The following is a 20,618-nucleotide window of genomic DNA, read 5'->3' as shown; positions in this document are numbered from 1 at the left end:
CGTTTGTCCCCGGCTGTACAGGTTGACCCTGGAGGAAAAGGAGTGAAGAAGCAGTACGGGCCGGCAGAGCCTCGCTGTGTCTCCCGTAGTGGTTAGCACACTCCTATGAAACTTCCAAATGAAGAGAATTTGTGCGCTAAACTGAATTGCTGACTGACGGACTTCGTGGATGGCTCATTTCGTCGTAGCAAATGCGTAATCCTGGAGCCACAAGGCTCTCCATAGTTGACAGTTCTATTTCTGTTCTTGACACACTGCTGACTTTTTGCTGTTTCTTTTGGTGCCTTGTTTCTATTAACATGTTCAGAAAGTCAGACCATGTTGTAGTATTTTCTGTGCTAAAATGTTTTCTTCCTCTGACTCCAAAGGCTTGGAGTCTTTATCGGTCATGAAATGTAACGTCCAATAGCACATTTTATATCATATAACTGCAATTTAAAAAGAAAAGATTTGAACATCTTTTAGTAAAGAATCAGTGTAGTGAAACGGCGCTATCTTTACGGTAGACTCTGCCTCACTGGACCTAGATTTCTGGAGCTCTAGAGAATTCGGTAACTTATTTTGACGTTTCAAATGTGCTGTTTTGCAAATGCAAATGGAAGATTGCTCAGAGACGTAGCCTGATGATGTTAAGCCCTCTATCTCATTAAATGGAAAAACACAGGGTGTGATACACTTGTCTTTTAGTGAGGATCTTAATAAGTCTTATCAACGACACAAAAGTAGTACTGAATTTCACAACCAAGAAGCAAAAATTTTCACAGGGATCCCTTGAGTAGGAAGTGGGATGATGTGGGAGTGTCACCTGGCAAGCCCTACAGAAAATCCTCGACTTTCAATGGCTAGCACTTTATATCAAAGTGCTTTTTGAACTGTTATTAGTCTAACGTATGTAATTATTGACAAGTTTGAGCTGACATTCATCGCTTTTTTTAAGTCTGTAGCATGTTTACGAAGCTCGTGATTTTACTAGGTAGTGGGCGTCTCTACTACTCCAGCCACGTTGATCCGAGGTGGAGATGGCAGAACTGCCTTGGCATAGTGCTGAGGACGAGGTCGAAGCCTTAGGAGAATGAGAATATTGGAGTAATTCGTTGCTTGAGGCCAGACACCCTCCACCCAGGGAGGGCCTAGGAGGTGCTGAAGAAGGCATGGAGATGGGCCCCTGATTCCACTGAGCGGCTCCGGTCTGGCTTCCACCGTGTGCCAGGCCCACCGTAGGCACTGCTGTGCTGGAGCCGGGCGGCCACTTTCAGTGGGCTGCTGGGGGTCTGCCAGTGGGGCCCTGAACATCAGATGGGTGGTAGGAGTGACCGCTGCAGTGGGCAGCATGGCAGGAGTGGCCACCGAGGTGTCTTGCCCTGCAGGGGTCTGTGGCGATAGTGAATAAAGCACGGAGTTCTGAGGATAAGACAGAGACCAACGGGAGTGATACTTGTACAATGATCAAGAAAGTCAAGAGCTGGCAAGTGAACTTTAGACAGTTCTCCACTTCAATGGAAAATCATGGTTCAAGTTTCCAGATTTAAGTTCACAGTTCACAGACCCAGAATCCATGTGCTTGAAGGGAGACCATGTCTCTTGATAAAGCCTCTTGCAACGTGACAAGTTAATATTCCTCCCAAAGGGAGTTGTAGCCATTTGACATGGTAAATGCATACGATGAAGGAAGCAAAAATTCTAGCAAAATCTTATCTTCCAGAAATGACTGTTGTTCATCTTAGATGGTTATCATCCCAGACACTTTTATGAGATAGTAGAAGGATAGATAGGTATAGAGACAAAAGCAGTTTTTAAAAAATGGGACCATGCTATATTTGTCACTTTTACTAAAACATTTAATTTTATGTGAAATCAGTTAAAGAAGCAGGGGAAACTGAAGGAATTTCTGAAGTTTAGAAAATTGTTTATCATACAAGAAATGATTTCTTAGAAAGTTAAGAAATAAAGATTACAAATACATTGAGATTAGAGGCATTTTTGAATTTTATGGTTCAGCTTTTACTCCTTGTTATGAAAAGATAAAAGTAACGTGCTTCCACTTCCACCCACCCCTACCTTTCTTCTGTCAGTTATAGTATTATTTATACATTGTTGATTTTTGTAACATTTATATTCTCTTCCATAACCATGCTTCTCACAGTCATATAGTTAGCTTTTTAAGTTTAAATCGATTATATGTACACCACCAGAACTTTTTTTCATATCTGAGTCCTTTATTTTGATTCATCTGTTGACTGCTGAGATTTCATCAAGTCATTGTTCCCAGAAGGGCGTGTAGCTGTCATATCCACTGTGTTTCTGCCTGCTTGAGAGTCACCACTTGTTCCCTTGTTTTGAAGGATAGTTTGGCTGGGCATGAAAGTCTCTGCTCCTCCTTTCTTTCCCTGAAGCTTGCACACATTGACCCACTGCCTTTTGGCCCAAAGGTTGCTCTTAACACAGCTTTGTCAGTCATCTCTTGGTTGCCTAAATTTCGTCCTCAAGTATTTTTTTTTCAAGAGTGGTTTAGGTTCTATAATCTTTGAGTTTTTCCATGTTTGAATTTAGTTATAGTATTCTTGAGCCATTCTTTTACTCAGTCTAAATCAGTTTTTCTTGGTATACAGTTTGCTTTTTTGATGTAGGCATTTAACTCTTCGTTCATTTCAGGGAAGTCTTCTGATAATGTACCTGTGTACACACGGATTTTCTTTCTTTCTTTCTTTTTTTTGGCTACACTGCGCGGCACATGGGGTCTTAGTTCCCCGATGAGGGGTCGAACCCGTGTCCCCTGCCTTGGAAGCGCAGAGTCTTAACTGCTGGACCACCAGGGAATTTCCCACACACGGATTTTCTTTTTCCACTTTCTCTCTATATTATCTTTTCTTTGTGTCCTTCATGGACCTTTACTGTGATTATCTCCAGTCTTTTGTCTATATCAGTGGTTCCATTTTTAGCCCTGTTTATTCAAATCGTTTCTAATTTAGAAATTATTTTGTGATGCAGTTATTTGATCCTTAGTTAATTCTGTTGTTTTATCTTCTTGTCTTTGAGTTCTTCTTTCATTGCACTCATGTTCTCACTAAGTTCTCCTATCACTCTAGTTGTTTCTGATTTTTAAGGTATGTTTTCCTCCCGTCCAGAATGATGGGGCTTGCAGAATATAGATTTTGTCATCTGGTTACATTTGAGGTTATTTCAGTTAATATTTTTGTACTGCAGTTCCTCCTTTTTTATGTGTTGGGTGCATTCTATTACGTCTTTAATTTACTCCTCTGGTTTTGGAATTTCTGACCTTGAGGAGTATTACTGGGATGTGTTGATCTTCTATATACTGTGTACGGAGAAGTAATGACTTCAAAAAATAAGATTATCAGAGCGTGTTCAGGCCATATTTGCTAGCACTAATTCTGCTGTAAAACAGTTAGGAGAACTTAGCGTGTGTATTCCAAGGCCCTCAGGGACTTGGCTGTCTAGCACCCGCATCTTGTCGTCTCAGGGCCTGGGTGTGCTCCTAGCCCAGGACACATGTGTGGAGCTTCAGGCGGAGGGAGGAGGCCATCGACATATGTGGCAGGATACGGTCTGGGAGGAGGGCTGTGCCTTCAGGGATCTCAGAACCTCAAGGTCAGAGTGTGTTGGGATGGCATAGTGGGTGGGGCAGGGCCCTTATTCATCTCCTGTTGGATAATTTCATGTGAGTCAACCTAGTAGCTTCTAGGCAATAAAGCCATTTTCTCACGCAGGCCCCAACCAGCAGGCTATCAAGTCCAGCATCACAAAGGCTGGCAGGTGCTCCCAGGCACTTGCACGTGAGGCCTAATTACTCCCCTTGTCCTGGGAGACGTGCCAGTCTGCTTTCCCACCCGTCGAGTGGCATTACAAGCATAGTTACCTGGCCCACAGCTCCATGCTTTTGGATTAGGGAGCTTAAAGCCTTCCCTTCTGCGTTACAGGGAGCTTTTTACCTAGCCTTACTTAAGAATTCCTTGGTGATGGGGCCTCCTCTTCCCCCTGGAGCATAGATTATGGGCTCTGGACCACCTTGACTTAGAGACCCCACTGACCACTTCATCATTCACCCTTGCAGATGCTGTCTGCTTTCCCATCCTCCACACTGTCCATGATGTACCACCTCCTGGTAACCACGAGCCCCATTGCACATTATGTGGTCAACTAAAAATATCTAGTAGCTCGAGGTAAAGAGGATACGCTACTTCCTGTTTGCTGTTGAGAAGCACCCACATGTAAAGGACATTCATCTACCTGGAAGGGGCTAGGTTGAACTTTAACACAGATCCACCTTGATGATGGCATTGAATATGGTTATGAATATCATCATCAAGATGTTCCCGGAACATTAGGGTTTTTCTCCTGGACTCTACCATTAATCTGGAGAGGACACCCCTGCCTGAAATTGCTGACAGTGAGGAAACCTAGGCAAAGACTAGAAGGGGCTTGTAACCTCTAGAAGTTGGCCAAACAGCATTGGATCGAGCAGGCAGGGCTGAGCGATTTCATTTGAAAAGGCTCTGGCAACCTTGAGATTTGTTCATTAACCAGCATCACTGAGCAGCAGACCCTGACAAAACAGCGAACTATTTTAATAGTTTAACTTATGAACATCTATCTTTAGGCTTCAAATGCCATTATCTCTATTTCATTTGTTCCTGACTTTTTAAAATGAATGAACGGAAAGCAGGGTCACTGGTCCAAGTGTCAGAACTCCTCAGATAACTCAGAGTTTCTGTGGAAGGGTGTTGGTTCTGGAGCCTAGACCCAGGCAGCGCGGTTACTAACGATCCCACAGCCAGTCCTGGTCTTGTGTCTTTTCTTGGGGGAAAACTTCTGTAATTCTTCTGCCTTAATTGTAGGTCAATCGGTTACTTTTCCCTAGAGTATTGTAAAATATTTTGCTTTCTGTCGATTTTAAATCACACCATTCTCCCAGTTTTTTTGAGGCTTTTGAGAATCAGATCTCAGTAGAACTTTTTACCTCTTTCTGTTTCCTTTCAGTGTGGTACATGTTGAAATGTTTTACTAAAATTTATAATTTCATTATTATAATGCTTGATAGTATAACACTGAGTGGAAATAATAACGTGTCCAAGACTGTTCTAAAAATATCCTAACTCAGTAATTCATATACTTGGCTGCCTGAAAATGATGCAGTAATGTCAATAAAATTTTAAATTCTCTTTTTTGTTGGGATTAACATTGTAGTTGTGTGAATCACAGAGAAAACCATGCACATTTATTTTAAATAATCATAGAAAACTTTTCTACTTGGCATAGTATATAAAGAGAAAATTTATATGCATTTTTTCTGTATATTGCCTATAGTAGAATAATAGGCAAGAAAGATCCCTAAATTTTAAACAGACATAAAAATTCACTAGAATGCGTCTTTGTTCTCAGATGCAAAATAAAATTTTCCGTGTTATTTTCTGTACTATCTCGTTCCGATAAGTGTGTATATTCCAGAGTTAGTACACTTTCCTTTCTTCTAAATAGTATAGTAAGTTTATGAGCGGTTAGGAGTTTATTGTTGATTTTCCCACCCTCAAAGAAAAATCACAGTAAGAAAACATTTTGAAACGTACATTTAAAAACAATTTTAATCTTTGTTCTGATTCTTAATTTGCAATTAGAGGATGAGAGTTTTAAATCTCCAGAGAAAATAACTTCTGAAATGTGGTGCAGCATGCATGCCTGGAGAAATGAATGCTATAGCTTTAAGATAAGGTAGTCTGGTGATTCATTGCACGAAACAAGATCGATTTGGAGCAGGCTCCTACTGTTAGCTTTTTTGAAGATGGATTCTCACGCCGAAAATAACACAACGTATTCTAGATAACAGCAGTTTTTCCCCCTGAAATCCACCAAAACTGAAGAAAAATCCAAGTGACTGTTCTTAGCAGCTGTGTGGCCTGGAGTTCACTGGGGAAGCTGGCTTCCTGCAGTCCCTATTCATCACCTGCTTCAAAGACAGCCTGGCTGGCTATAGTGTGCAGGCCAGGTAGGGTGCCATTGTGCACAGCCTGGGAGGATTAGTATCAAAGCTGCGGCAACCAGGCCCTCGGTCTCGGGCTGCCATTCAGTCTAGCAGGGAGAGGCTAAGACTGGCCAAGGTCACAGTCTCCAGTGTGGAGTGGACTGGGAAAGGATCCTGAGAATAGAATGCTTTTTATGAAATCATGGCGCAAGCCTGCAGCACAGCAGGTGCCCCTCTGGAACACATAACATCTGTTTATGTTGGTATACCGTAGCTGACAGCGAGATAATAGAGCTTTGAAATTTATCATTTTATTTTTAGAAAGACAACTGTGTATACAATAATCCAGATGCGTATTTAGCTTCGATCTTTTATTTGAAAACCATAAAGAAAACTGACCGATTTAATTGCTGCTTTTTACGTCGTATATATTTCAGCAAAAAGCAAAGCGTACTGACGATTAACCATTTATAACCATTGCTGGTCAGTAATACCCAAATTCTTGGGGAGGAAATACCTAGCATTCGACATAATTTTTTTCAATGTTTCAGGCATTTGTGTCAACAGATTGCAGAAGGATTTACTGAATATGCCCAACTGTCTTGAATATTAGGAGGTTTAGATAAAATCCACCCCCACCCCCCAAATGAGAGTATTTTAAGGGTGAGGTAATAATGACGCAAAAAATAAAATTTTCAACTTGGGCAAATTAGAGAAAAATTAAGCTGGCCATGAGTTGTCATGACGACAAGGATGTTCTGTTGATGAACTGTCCTCATTGCCCAATCAGATGGTAGAGCTGAAGCTGGAGCGTGAACAGGAGAAGACGCACCTATTACAGCAGCATAACGCAGAGAAGGATAGCCTAGTCCGGGGCCATGAACGGGGAATTGGAGACCTGGAGAAACAGCTTCACGCTGCCAATATGGAGCACGAAAATCAAATCCAAGAGCTCAGGAAACGAGATGCACAGGTAATTATCAATAATATTTGATACAACGGGGATCTATTTTTAAAAAGTCATCAGCGTTTCATGTTTTCTTATTATTCTTGTTGATGCACGCTGTTTGATCATTTGCAAAACTGACAAATAAATGTGATTTTTTTGTTTTCTCCCCACCCCCTCTTTTGGGGGATGAATAAAGCTTTAACTACAGAAACCACAGGTAGCCAGATTAAAAATCCCATGGCACGCTATAACTTGGCCCCTTTTTTATAATCTTGTCTCAGTTCCTTTCATGATGGATTTTTTTTTAAGGTATCTGCCCCTTACCCCCCCCCTCAGCCTTAGCAAATCCCTAGGAAATATATCAGCCTCACCCCCTGCTTTTTGTTTTAATCTCTGTAGGTAATCAAGCAGCTGTTTTAATATTTGCTTTTCCTTCCTAGTGTTGCTTTTTCTCTTTGGACTCTATATTTGATTAGGTTACTGAGATGATAACTGATAAAGAGAAGGGCTACCCCCCATGAGCACGCCACGCCTCCTGCCTCACCCCTGCAGTCCCTGCTGGAGGCCATTTGCAGAATAACCCCCAGCTGTGGCAGCATTTGACTCTTCAAACTTAGGGATGGAATGTGCACTGTCAGCATGGAAAATTACCTTATAAATTTCAGATGGAAAAAAATCTTACCGGGTGTGTTCCTTTGTGGTACGATACATTCTTTACGGTATATATAATCAAAGGCCTTTAGTGTATCCTCTTGAGGAGGTTGCTGTGAAATTTTATTAAAGAAAAATTGAAGAGCAATTGATAACAGTAAAAAGATAATTTTCTTCTCTAATAAAACCATACCATCTACTAGGTCTAAATACCTCTCTCCCGTTGAAATCTAGCCGTATTATCCACACCACACACGAGCTTCTTCCTGGTTATCCTTCCTCCCCAAATAACATAGATTTTAAACAGCGAAATAGACCTTCTGTTTGTTATAATATGTGTTTAAGCAATTTCATAATTATCTAAACATAAAAGTACTGCTGATTAAATAGATGGTATGTCTTGAGTGGAAGGCGGGAGACGGTAAGGCAAAGAATAGGGCTATTGGTCATCTTCATTTGACCTTGGGTTGTGTTTTACCTTCGGATAAAGATGGAGGCACAGGCTTTTTTGTCAGTCACATGCATTTCTAAGAAAATTATTTAAATTTGTTTTATGGGGGTTTGTTAATTAAAGAGGTAGTCATTGTGGTAGCCCTAGTACCAGAATAGTCAGGTGGTTCCTGTGAAATCAACGTGTGTTATATTTTTGCCACCGACCTCATTAGAGCCTTTATAAAATATATTCTGATCTTTTAATTGTTAGTCATACAATTTGTTAAGAATATTTTCACCCTTACATTCTCCTTCGAAGATGATGTTAAGCCTTACCATTGTCTTCTTTGAGAAGATATTTGGGTTCTGAATCAGTGTAGGATCTGTTTGCATGGTAAAATCGAATAATCGATACAGTTAAATACATTAATTTATACAACTTCTAACTATTTTCGTGGTGATGTAGAAAGCTGACACAAACAGAGGCCAAATTTAGAGGAAATCTTTGTGACTTTGCATATGTCGTCTCTGCCATGTACAGGGTGCGGTTCATCCAATGATAACAAAGGGGAAATTTTAGAATTATTACATATAATTAAGCCACAGGGAGAGTATAATGAAGTTATTAATTGAATTTCTTCTAATTGAAGTATTAATCTGACCTCTTCAAATGCTGTAGCATACGATTATATTTCTGAGATTTTCTGCCTTTCTTGGAACAATTGGAATTGCTGTCCCGGGAATGCTAGTAGGCACTGGAAACTTAGGCTAAATGCATTCTTGATCAAAATGAAAATGATTTTCTGCAGAAGCTGTGCTAAGTTGTTTTTAGAGAACATAGTTTTAAAAAACTCTTATCAGTAAGTTATATTTTAAAAAATCTTATCGTGTATACCAAAATGCTGACAACTTGTATTTATTTTTGGCTATTTATGGGGGCTATTAATTCACAGTTTCCTCAGGTAAGTCCTAAATTTTCCAAATATATCTTTTCATGATTGTGGTCTAAATAGTCTAATGCATAACACCTTTTAGGTTCTGAAATCCATTCACAAATTTCAGGAAAAACAAAGTGACATATTTTTTTTAAAATAGAAGAGCCTTTTAAAAAAATCACTGTTTTGTGGTTTGATGCAGAACAAACACAAGTATCTTAAATACTGGATTGTGTAATGTTTTATTCGTGTTCCAGGGAGACATTTGATATTCAATTCATGCCTGGCTGCTCCCATTTAGCAATGGAGGCCATTTTGTAGAAAGGACTAGGTGGAATATTTAAGCAAAAGAGGACAGTGAACTATCTATTCTGGGGGCTGTGGCTTTGTTCGCTGCTTTTCTTCTGTCAGATTCTTGATTGCAAGCAATATACTAAGAATCTACTTTTGGCTTCTTTCACCTATGTAATATGTTGTATGCTAATAAAACCATTGTTATAAAGTATAGTCACCTACCTTAAGGCGAATCATATCAACCGGGAGCTCCCTTTTGGTGAATATGCTATATAATTATTACAGGTGCGTTGTTATTCAAGTAATTTTTGTTTTATAGAGAAACAATAAGATACAGTAATACAACTAAGGACAGTTAACCATTTCTCTCTTTTTATTTGGTGCATTTAGCTAATTATTCTATGCATACATTATATTTTTGCCATCATTCCTTGATTTTCAAGGATGGGAGAGTTTATGTTGTGATACTTACATTTGCTAAAATGCACATTAAATTTTCCTACCTTCATATGAGATGTTCGGTCTGCTGTGTACCTGAGGTCATAATGTTTAAGGAAAAGCGCCCAGATCAGTAGGTTTGGAAATTCGCAGCCTCATTATCAGGTATTTCTCGTTTGCCAGATCCCTCTTATTGAAGTTATTTTGGAGAACGATTTGCTTGATTCCATCGTGTGTTTTAACATAAAGGACATTTATAGTTTTGTTGTGATTGTCTTAGGAAAGCTTCTTCCAACATGGTAGTCCTCGTGTAATTCTTGTTTTGCTTTTGAACTGCAATGTCGTGAAAGAATTTCTGCAGTTTATCCCCTCGAACTTGAAGAAAAACAGAACGTAGATTCCTTGATCCCTTGGTTGCGCTTTTAGGACCCTGAACCACTCAGAGGTTGCTTGATCTTTGATGTTTGCTGCTGAACTGAATGGTGTGTATGAGCCCTTGTAGAGACTGTTCTAGAGGACCTTTGTGATTCACCCCAGAGGCGGTGTCCCCATGTTGGGACAGCTCTCTCTGTGAGCTGTTGAGGTTCGGATGCATTGAGTAGTGAGAGAGGAACCACAGCAGCCACTGTGAACCACCATCTGTAGAGTGGAGAGGGTTTTCAGCGACATCTGAAAGTTCTTTTACCTGGGGATCTGTATATAGTGAGGTGGGTCTTGCCTGATGCTGGCGTCTTGATGCCTGTCTTGATGCCCTAAACTGAGAATCATGATTCTCATGTGAACAGTGTTGCACAATAAGGACAGATCGTCTGGATTTTGCCATACTGACTGACAGTAAGAGGCTACATCGATCGCCGATTCTAAAATGTGGGATTCTTAGAGCCCCTCTTCTTTCTCTCTTACACTTAAAAAAAAGTTTTCCAAAAAAGATGTTTATGATACGACAGTTTTAAAAATTATATCTTGATAACATTATCTTCCATGAATTTGGGAATCTGGGCACAAGATAAAATGTCCATTTATAAACTGGGTGTGTACATGTGTGCAGTGGGTTAAGTATGGGTCATTATTCTTCAGAGATTACTGGAAGGGTGAATTTAACGGTACGTATGTTCTGAACATATTGTTGAACCTATACATGGTCTTTGGGCTTTGGGGTGGCTAGTACTTTTTCTGTTGAAAACGTTTGATTTTAATTTCTTTATATTCCAAGCATTTTCAAAAAGGACTTGAGGCAGCATTTTATGATAAACACATACAGATGCAATATAACTGAAAATGGTAATTAAGCAATAAATGATATTAACCGCCTCAGAAAATCCATACTTTTAAAGAAAATGCTCCAGTTAAGTACAAGTTTTAGCTCTGAGCTTGCCTAGAAGCCACAGTGAGAGTGAAACATGATGAATTGTGTAATTCTAAATATCTAGTGTAAGAAATCATACCAGTTCATTTTTTTTCTAACGCTCAATTCTGAGAGAAATATACAACATGGGGCTTAATGTAAAAGGCACTGACCAGTATAATTGATGATTGTCTCTATATGTTAAAACATTTGGGAATAAAATCCAGTGGGAAAACCTAAGATTCTTTAAGTACTTTCACAAAATGTAATTAGCAAGTTTATTTTAGTGTGCCAAATTTTCATTTTAATTTATGGGTAATGCCATTATCCTCAACATCAAAAAATGCAGTTGCTTTGGGAGATCCAATTTAGTGGATATTATGAATCAAAAGGAAGCATATTTTAAGTCATAAGCCTACATTTCTGTATTATCACTATAACGCTTAGAAAACATCTTTAGATCGGAAGTGCTAAACCCTCTTGCACTGTTGGTGGGACTGTAAATTGATACAGCCACCATGGAGAACAGTATGGAGGTTCCTTAAAAAACTAAAAATAGAATCACCATATGACCCAGCACTCCCACTACTGGGCATATACCCTGAGAAAACCATGATTCAAAAAGAGACATGTACCACAGTGTTCATTGCAGCACTATTTGCAATAGCCAGGACATGGAAGCAACCTAAGTGTCCATCGACAGATGAATGGATAAAGAAGATGTGGCACATATGTACAATGGAATATTAGCCATAAAAAGAAACAAAATTGAGTTACTTGTCGTGAGCTAGATGGACCTAGAGTCTGTCCTACAGAGTGAAGTAAGTCAGAAAGAGAAAAACAAATACCGTATGCTAACACACATATATGGAATCTACAAAAAAAAAAAAAAAAGGTTCTGAAGAACGTAGGGGCAGGGCAGGAACAAAGACGCAGATGTAGAGAATGGACTTGAGGACGTGGAGAGCGGGAAAGGTAACCTGGGACGAAGTGAGAGTGGCATGGACATATATACACTACCAAATGTAAAATAGATAGCTAGTGGGAAGCAGCCGCATAGCACAGGGAGATCAGCTCGGTGCTTTGTGACCACCTAGAGGGGTGGGATACGGAGGGTGGGAGGGAGACGCAAGATGGAGGGGATATGGGGATATATGTATTCGTGTAGCTGATTCACTTTGTGATACAGCAGAAACTAACACAACAATGTAAAGCAGTTATACTCCAAAAAAGATGTTTTTAAAAAAAAAAAGATAACCCAAGAACTTTCGGTGTTTGTTTAAAATACAAATAGAGGTTTTACCCAGCTAAGCCATTTTTAAAAGACTGTGGGGGAAATATTCTTTTTCTGATGTGAAAAACATAGGTTATTCCGAATTTTCCAAATAGGACAAAAATCCTTATATTCTGAATAGATGCGTTGATGCAAAGATCTCACTTTATTAGTATCCAATGGTGATGTAATAGAATAACATATGAACTAATAACATATTTGCATTAATATATTATTGTATATATTACTGTGTAGAAGAATACTATTTCTTAGATACTTAATTATGAGAAAATAGAGAAAGATGCCCTTTCAAGTAAAGTCTACATTTTTGGTAGGTCACCAGCTTTCTTTCTCCATAATAATTCTAAAATTCTGTGATTATTTTCATCTTAAAAGCACAAAAGTAACCTATATCTACCGATAATTAAACTATTATAAATAATTCAGCTTGGTCCTCATTGTGGAAAAAATTATATTAAGTTTAATAAGCAAAAACAGGCTGAGACGAGGAAATTGATTTCTCTAAGAATGATCCATTTATCGAAGTATTATACAATGTATCTTTAGTCCTGTGCATATTTTTAAAATGTGGCAGTTACCATGGAAACCACATTCTATGGCATGTGGTCCACTTTTAGATAAAGAATATTCCTTTTCAAGACAAGCCTTCCTTTGTTATTGCAAATGGAATAACATATAAAGTATTCCATTTGCAATAACAACTTCATATCAATCAATAATGATTGCTTTAAAAATCTGTCCTATGTTCTCATTATACTTAATGGATTTTTAAAGAAATATTTAAATTGTTTTGAAGAACATTAAGTTGTTCTTAATGATTAAATGCTGAGGATATTTACAATGGAGGGCATAATGTGATCACTCTGCAGTGGTGAAAACCGGGAGACTGCAAGGGAACACAAGTCTGTGTACACAGCGTGTTCCGACAGATAAGAAGCCTTTAGTCACATCGAGTGTCTGAATATCCAGCAATAATGTTGTCAGATTAAGTCATCACGAGAGATGACTGCATCCAATTATTTTCATTTGACACATAAAGAACCTGTGGTTCCAAGGTCATTATCTTGCCCAAGGTCACAGAACTAGCAAACCAGGGCTTCTTAATTCAGTGCTCTTTATCTCACAGCCTCTTCCAAGAAAGGTTTTAGATTTTTGGAGACACTTGGACATGGCAAAAAAGGAAGAGGGCTGTGTGAATCTCTGCCGGGCATGGGAGAGAGACACTGCTACCTTTGTTCCCATGCTGAGATTCTCATCTCAATTTGCATTTCTTTCATTGAGTTGGTGTACTTGACGGTGCTGCCGGTTGTAACTGAACTGGGCTGCTCGAGTCCGGTTCGAGTCAGCAGTGCCTCTGGAGCAGTCCTGAATTTCTCTGCTCGGCCCCTTCCATCGCATCACCTCATCCAGCCCTTCCAGTCCCCCATAAGGATTAAGTTTCCTATTTGGAAACGGTTTTGACCTTCTTGCCTGGGTCAGAAAATGACTTGTATGTATTTCCACTTTATCAGTGAGGAAGGATTCTGAAAGTGCAGCAAGTTGCCCAAGGTGACATAACTCATAGTGTAGCTGGCGCCCGGGACCACTTCCCCTGCCCATTCGCCTGCTTATGGAGGAGCTCGTTGTCTCTGAGTTTCATTTATTCTGCATAAACTCCATTCCATTTTCATTTTGGATTCTTAATACATTGCTAGATTTAGACACTGATACCCATACCTCAGGCTCTATAAATCCAAATCAGGTCTTAGCCAGTAGTTTCAGTCTCTCCCCAAAGTGACAGCCATGGCTATGTCTCTATTCTGAAACCAACTAAACTCTGAAGAGATATGCATTTCTTAACATTTTATTTGGAATAGAATTCCTTCCCACAAATTTTAGAATTTGTAGAATGGAAAAATGAATGTGCTTTTGAAATGGGTTCACTTTCGGTTTTCACATTATGAAAACCAAAAGTCCAGAGTAAGAGTCCAGTAAGCTTTTAGGTCAGTGGGACCTACCAATCTTCATAAAATATTGCTTAGGAATTTGCTTTTAGTATTGGCGAAATATGGTTTGTTGTGAATGGTTTACTATAGATGAATGTCTGTTATATTCACATACTAATTTGGAATATTACATATGATCCATTCCTTTTAACGGAGTGACTTTTTAAAGCTCAAAGACTTAAATGTTGGCATTTTTTCCCCTAAAGGGATCCTTGTAAGAATCCTATCACACGGCAACAGCTGGTCAAAACCTCCTAGAAATGAGGTCGAGGTGGTTTAGTAAGTTCAAACCTGGAGACTTTCTTGACAGAAATACAAAGAACAATTAGAAAAACAAATTATGTTGATGCAGTTTGAGCTGAGTTCTAGAGTAATTTTGGTCAAAATGAAGAACTTTCAGAAGAGTTTTCTTTTACATAAAATACTCCAGCAGTAAATCACTGTTCCACATGAGGGATGTCATTCCCATTGACATACGGAAAAACGCCTTCGTTTAGCCCTTTGCCCTTAGCGTTTTGCCCTTCCTTCTCCTTGCCTCTACCTTAAATGAAATTACTGAGGAAGTTGGCAGAAGTTACCTGGGAGGAAATATGGGACGAATAGCTCTTCTTCCTTGATGTCTTGGAAAAGTCATTTTTGGGTTTCTGACTCAGTTCCCTAAGAGACGTCCCTGATGTCTTCATTTGTATATTTGAGGTAATTTTTTGGGACCGAGAGGTTGAAGACAGAGTGCAAGAAATGACTGGCAAAATGATGATATCATCAAATGTTCAAAGAGCTGGCAAATTGAAGCTCATTAAACTGTCATTTTGTCTTTGGTTCAGGACTAATTGGAATCACGCCTAGTTGCAGGATACGAAAGATATTTAACACCTGAACATTTTCCATGAGAAAAGTCACAGAAATTTCTGTTGGGGAGACCCTGAACTCCTGTTTGAGGAGGAGAGCAAGGCATTACATGAAAATAATTGTCTATTTTCAAGCTACTTTAGTATTTGTGTAGAGAAAACCTTGGAAAATACTGTCGCTAGGAAGGAAACTTTTGGATAATAAAAAGTGGCCTCATTGAGACCTAGTTGGTGGATCATTGTGGAACTTGAGATAATATTTTTCCATTGAAACAAATACTAAAATTTAGTGAAAGTTATTTTTCTTCACTTGTTTTAACAATTAATTTAAATTGTTACCTGACCTCTCAAGTACTTTTGGGTATTTGTATACTGAGAGGTTGGGGAAAGATCACAAGAAATCATAAAGAAACAGTACACAATTAGACTTGCAGGGTTTGAAAATGTGTGTTATTTTTCCTGCTCATTTGGATTTGTTTTGCTCGGGTATGAAGTCAAAGCCTGAAGGTAGTAGTAATATTTGAGAATGAGCTAATGGTGTCCTCAGATACCATCAGAAGTTTGCTGAAGTTTGTGGCCTGGACCTGGGGTCTCTTTCCTTGTTAGTGGGGGCAGTTGCAATGCAGCAGTGCTCTCGGTGTGTGTGTGTGTGTGTGTGTGTGTGTGTGTGTGTGTGCGCGCTTGCGCACGCATGGGTGTGTTTGTGTCCCAGTGACATTATCGCTCTGTGGTACAGAGGAGCTTTCAGTGAACATGCAGCAATGGTCCAGCCAGGCCTAGCATCTTAAAACGAGGGAATTTTCCAGCAAGGACTTGAAAGTTGTAGGTCTTTAAAAAGGTTAAGATTAAACTGGTGATTCATTCATCTTAAGTTTACTCCTTAAGTCAGTCTTTATTAATGAAACAAACGCCAGATCGCTAGGGTCAAGTGGGACCTTATTTATTTCGTTATTTGCAAAGATGTCATTTAACGTACAAAGTGCATGTGTTTACCAAATGTTTCCTGAAAAGCTAATTTTTGTAATGTAAATGTTATCCACACTTGTTGGGCAAATTTTACAATAGCCCCAGATAAGATGATGCTGGCATGTGCAACAGGAGAAGTAGAGTGTGAGGGTGGAAAACTTTTGGTTCTTTATTTATTCAAAAATTGCTTCCAAGGCTGTTGTTAGACAAAAGCCCTGAGTTCAAGAGGTGCCGTGTGTCCCCGGCCCCTGTAAAGCCTGTGTGACTGTGCTGGTTCAGGTTTTGAGAGCCGTGGAGGTGTAGGACGTGCAGCAAACATCACAATCTATTGCCATAAAGTCGGTGTTTCTTAAAAAAATTCAATTCAGAAATAGGAATAGCAGAGTAAATCTTCTTAGAAAAATCATAATTATTGTTGACTGTTCCGATTGCTCTTTGAAGTCTCATTGTTCCATATCGATATTGACAAAATGGAACTCTGTGACTTGAACACTTTTATAATTGTGACTCTTTGGATAATGTATAAATCAAATTTATTTCCACATATGTTTTCCTATCTGTCAGAATTAGGCCGAATTATGTATATGGAATTTGCTTATGACAGAGCCTTCCTTCAACTTGATTCATTTACTCAATAAAGATACTTTGAGTGCAGTTCTGTGCCAGGCCCTGGGGATGGGGGTATACACCTTCAGGAGGTGGCTTTCACATGAATGTTGCCCCAAGTTGTGTAGGGAATGGTCTCTCTGGCCCTAAGAGGATTCCTTTCAGGGTTACAGAAAAGAACAAGATAGATCAGTCCTCTGCTCTAAAGGAACTTACACTTGAATGGGGGAAGACAGATGATAACACAAATCTTAACAAGGAGAGCATTGCGTGACAGTCCCTGTTAGGTGCAGAGCTGTGGTACTGTGCCCGGTGACTGTGCGCTGGCCGTCAGCGAGGCCGCTCCAGGGGGAGCTGTCTAAGCTGACGGAAGAGAAGAGGAAGTCTGTGTGTCAGGAGCAGAGCAGGTGCAGGAAGGGCCGGGCCTCTGAGGAGCTGGGTTTGACTCTGCATGCGATTGGAAGACAAGGAGAGGCTTCTGAGCAGGAAGGTGACGTGGTCTGACTCACGCTTCTAAAAGGCCACTGAGGCTCTGCGGACAGTCCTGGGTGTCTGTGTGATGTGTGCATTTGTCGGTAGGACTTGCTGATGGGTAAGCTGTGGGGAGTGAGGCAAAGAGGACTTCCTGTAGAGTTAGGGTTTGAGCAGCTATAGTTAGACGATGGTGCCAGCTATGAGGGCAGTTAGGAGGGAATGAAAACAAAGTTCTGCTGTTGCCGAGTTCAGTTCGAGCCTCACGTTAAATATCCAGATGGAGGTGCGTCAGACAGGGAGCTGGAGATGCGGGTTGAGACTCCAGAAATACGAATTTGGACATCATTGGCATACAGGTGATAAGTAACGTATGGGCCTAGATGCAGTGATCAGTTTCCTTCGAATGTGAAAACAAAGGTGCCGGTTCATGACCAGTCTCGACCACTTACTGGCTTTATAAACCTGAGTAACCAATTTCATATCTCTGATCATTGTTTTCCACATCTGTGATACTCAGTCGTTCATTCAGTGGTGTCCTCTGCTGAGCTCCCACTACGTGTCAGGCACCATAGTCAACCTTGGAATATTCCAAACGGAGTGATTCCTGCCCTCCAGCTCATATAGTCTATGGAGAAGCAGGCATTTGTGCATCTGTCATGATAGGAGGGCAGTATGGTTCCTTCCAACAGCTGGGGGCAAAGAATACCTTCCTTTCACGTAGACGGAGGGTGCGTCTTAGGACACATCCAAGCTGCATAGAGCAGAGACACAGTAACACCCCTGGTCAGAAGGACAACCTGCCCTGGCCCACAGGTCCCCATGGGGGCAACCTTTTGCTGACGGTGCCACCTGATCCATGTGATGATTTAATCGGGCCCTTTAGGATGCCTAGCTCCCCTTTCTTTGGGGTGGAGGGAGGTCGGTACCCTCCTGGCTGCTTTCTACTCTCTGGAAACTTTGCCTACATGCCCGCCTTGCCCACCTTGTGTGTAAGGAACTAGTAACAGTACCAGCGTGGAAATGGGCAGTTATATCTCGGGGCCTCCTCTAGCAGACCCAGCCTTTAGGCCTTCTAGAGTTACACACGTGTGTATAGCAAAGTGCAGTGAAGTGAGGAAGGTGCCTTGATCCCAGGTGAAGAAGAGACGGAGTTATGGAGTGTGGGGAGATAGGGTCTGGGGAGGGGATCAGAAAAGGTTGATACCATATGCACTGAGGCTTTTTTAGTGAATAGAAATTTGCTATGCAAATTAGAATAGGAAAAGCATTCCGAACAGTAGCAGCGTGACCAGTGCCTGCAAAATACTTTACACCGCGTTGGGAAGTCAGGAGCGGCTCTCCGTGAGCACTGGTCTCCAGTTTGGGGTTTATACTGTCTACCTGTACTGCCATTTCTGTGTCTTCCATTTCCTTACCTCAGTGTCCTACCTGCAACACTTGTTACCCCTTCTGGTAATTATTTAGAGCAGTGTTCTCCCAAGTAGGGCCCATTAGGATATAGGAAGAAAGAAAAGAACTTCCATTTATGTGTATTTGTATTTCATCTATTTTGTGTAAGTTTTTGTAATGTGCAGAATGTATTAATATGGTAGTGTTACAGATTTACACATATACGTGCTAGGTTGCACGCTCCAGTTTTTTATGATAGGCGTGTCCAGTGCAAAGTGGAGAGATCATAACTGTCGACATTCAGAAGTCACTGGAGAATTGAAGCAGAGGATTAAGAGTCGTAAGGCAGTGAGGTTGGAGGCTGGGTGGCTCGTTGGGAGTCATCCTAGTGACAGGTGATGAGGGACTTAGCCAAGGCTTTGGCGACAGGAAAGCTGATGTGGCAGAGAGGGAGGGAGAGGAGGCTGGAGCTGTGGTCCACGTGCACAGGGCACCAGGTGTTGGTGTCACATAGGCACCTGGGAATATAAGGCTAGAGTTCAGAGGAGAGCTCTCCTTTGGAAATAAAGGCTTGGGGTCACCAGGATGGATGGCAGCAGGTACCAACTGTGAGGATGAGCCCCTCTAAGGAGGGGAATGGAATGAGGGTGGACCACACTCATTGCCTAAGAGAAGATGGAGGACGTCGCACTGAACAAGAAGACTGGGAAAATGGCTCAAGGATGAGGGCAAGGGAACCAAGAAAAAGTGGTCATTCGGGAGCCATAATGCCTGACTCCTGGGTTTTTGTGAGTTTGAAATGGGCAAATATTTTCAAATAAGCCTGTAAACGTTAGTTTACTTATTTCAGTTTGTGAACTGTGGCCAAACAACGTAGACAGACGGCTGCACCAAGTGAGCAGCAGTCCGTAAGGACCGACTCCACGTGGCCCAGACCTGCCGCGGGACACGGGCTCAGATCAGGGAAGCCAGCGATGGGAAGGTAGACCCAGGTGAAAGCCGCAGCGCGGCTCGGAGTGGCAGGTCGTGCTTGACCTGCACCCACGCCAGCCCGGCTCCCGCCCGGCCCCACTTCCGGTCCCGCTGCCGCTCCCGGGTGGCTGGGGTCCACAGAGAGCCGCCGGGTTGGGGACGGAGGAGGGTGTCGCAGCCGCCCTGGAGATCAGCCAGAGAGGCGTAGAGGAGCAGGGTGTGTCCTGGCCTGCACGGGAGCTCAGCGTCTGAGCCTCCGAGCCTCCGAGGTCGAGGCGCGGGAGATAGGAGACCACAGGCTGCCCGCAGCCCTGAGATGCCCCGACGGCGCCCCTGCCGGGCCCGGGGCCCAGTGGCGAGGCTGCTGGAAATCGCCACGGGAGCCTCTCTCGTTTGCCCTCTTCCTTATTTAACGCGCGCGCCTTCACTGCCTCACTCATGCGTGCGTTTCAGTGTTCCAAACGGATAAATATTACACAGCAAGGCGACTTCTGGAGTAGGTAACTCGTGAACGCTTTTACACCTTAAATGAATAGAGGAGAAAGGAACAAGTGATTTCTCATAAGATGGAACTGTCTCCAAGGATTCCTTCACTTACCTCTTTGTTCATTCCTCATTTACGGAGCACCCTCATGCGCCAGCCACTGCGCTGTGAGAAGGGACACAAAACAAATAAGACACAGCCCTCGCTGGAAGAGCTCCCACTCCGCCAGGCAGTTTAGCGAGTCCGCAGAGCGCCGCGAACGAGAGAATCGCCCTTCCCTGCTTACCTGCCCCGCATTCCCAGTCAGGAGGCTGCGTGTGCCCCAAAGAGCCAGGGAACTCCCCAGAGGAGGGAAGGTCTGAACAGCACTGAGGTGCAGAGGAAAGTAAGCGTCATGCGACCACATCACGGAATTGTTTCTCGTTAAATGGCTCTCATCAAAGTGAAATCCGGATTGACATGTATACACTGGTGTGTATAAAACTGATGACTAATAAGAACCTGCTGTATATATAAAAAAAAAGAAAAAACCTCTTTATTAAAAAAAAATAAGGCTTTTTCCAAAAAAAAGTTCTCGTC

General features: G+C 41.5%; 1 protein-coding gene across 18 annotated transcripts in view; it reads left to right on the top strand.

Annotated features, from left to right (window-relative positions):
- The window catches only part of CEP112 (centrosomal protein 112), a 426,576-nt gene that overhangs the window by 197,191 nt on the left and 208,767 nt on the right, over positions 1 to 20,618 (top strand). For 17 of the 18 annotated variants that reach the window (XM_032616346.1, XM_032616345.1, XM_032616351.1 and 14 more), the window contains one exon: positions 6,768 to 6,950. The exons of the other annotated variant lie outside the window; for it this stretch is intronic. In XM_032616346.1, the coding sequence (XP_032472237.1) occupies positions 6,768 to 6,950 (183 nt within the window). The remainder of the gene's footprint in view (positions 1 to 6,767; positions 6,951 to 20,618) is intronic. 18 annotated transcript variants of the gene reach the window in all.

The sequence above is a fragment of the Phocoena sinus genome, chromosome 20, assembly GCF_008692025.1.
Source record: "Phocoena sinus isolate mPhoSin1 chromosome 20, mPhoSin1.pri, whole genome shotgun sequence".
Classification (NCBI taxonomy): Eukaryota; Metazoa; Chordata; class Mammalia; order Artiodactyla; family Phocoenidae; genus Phocoena; species Phocoena sinus.
This window is presented reverse-complemented; position numbering and strand designations above follow the sequence as displayed.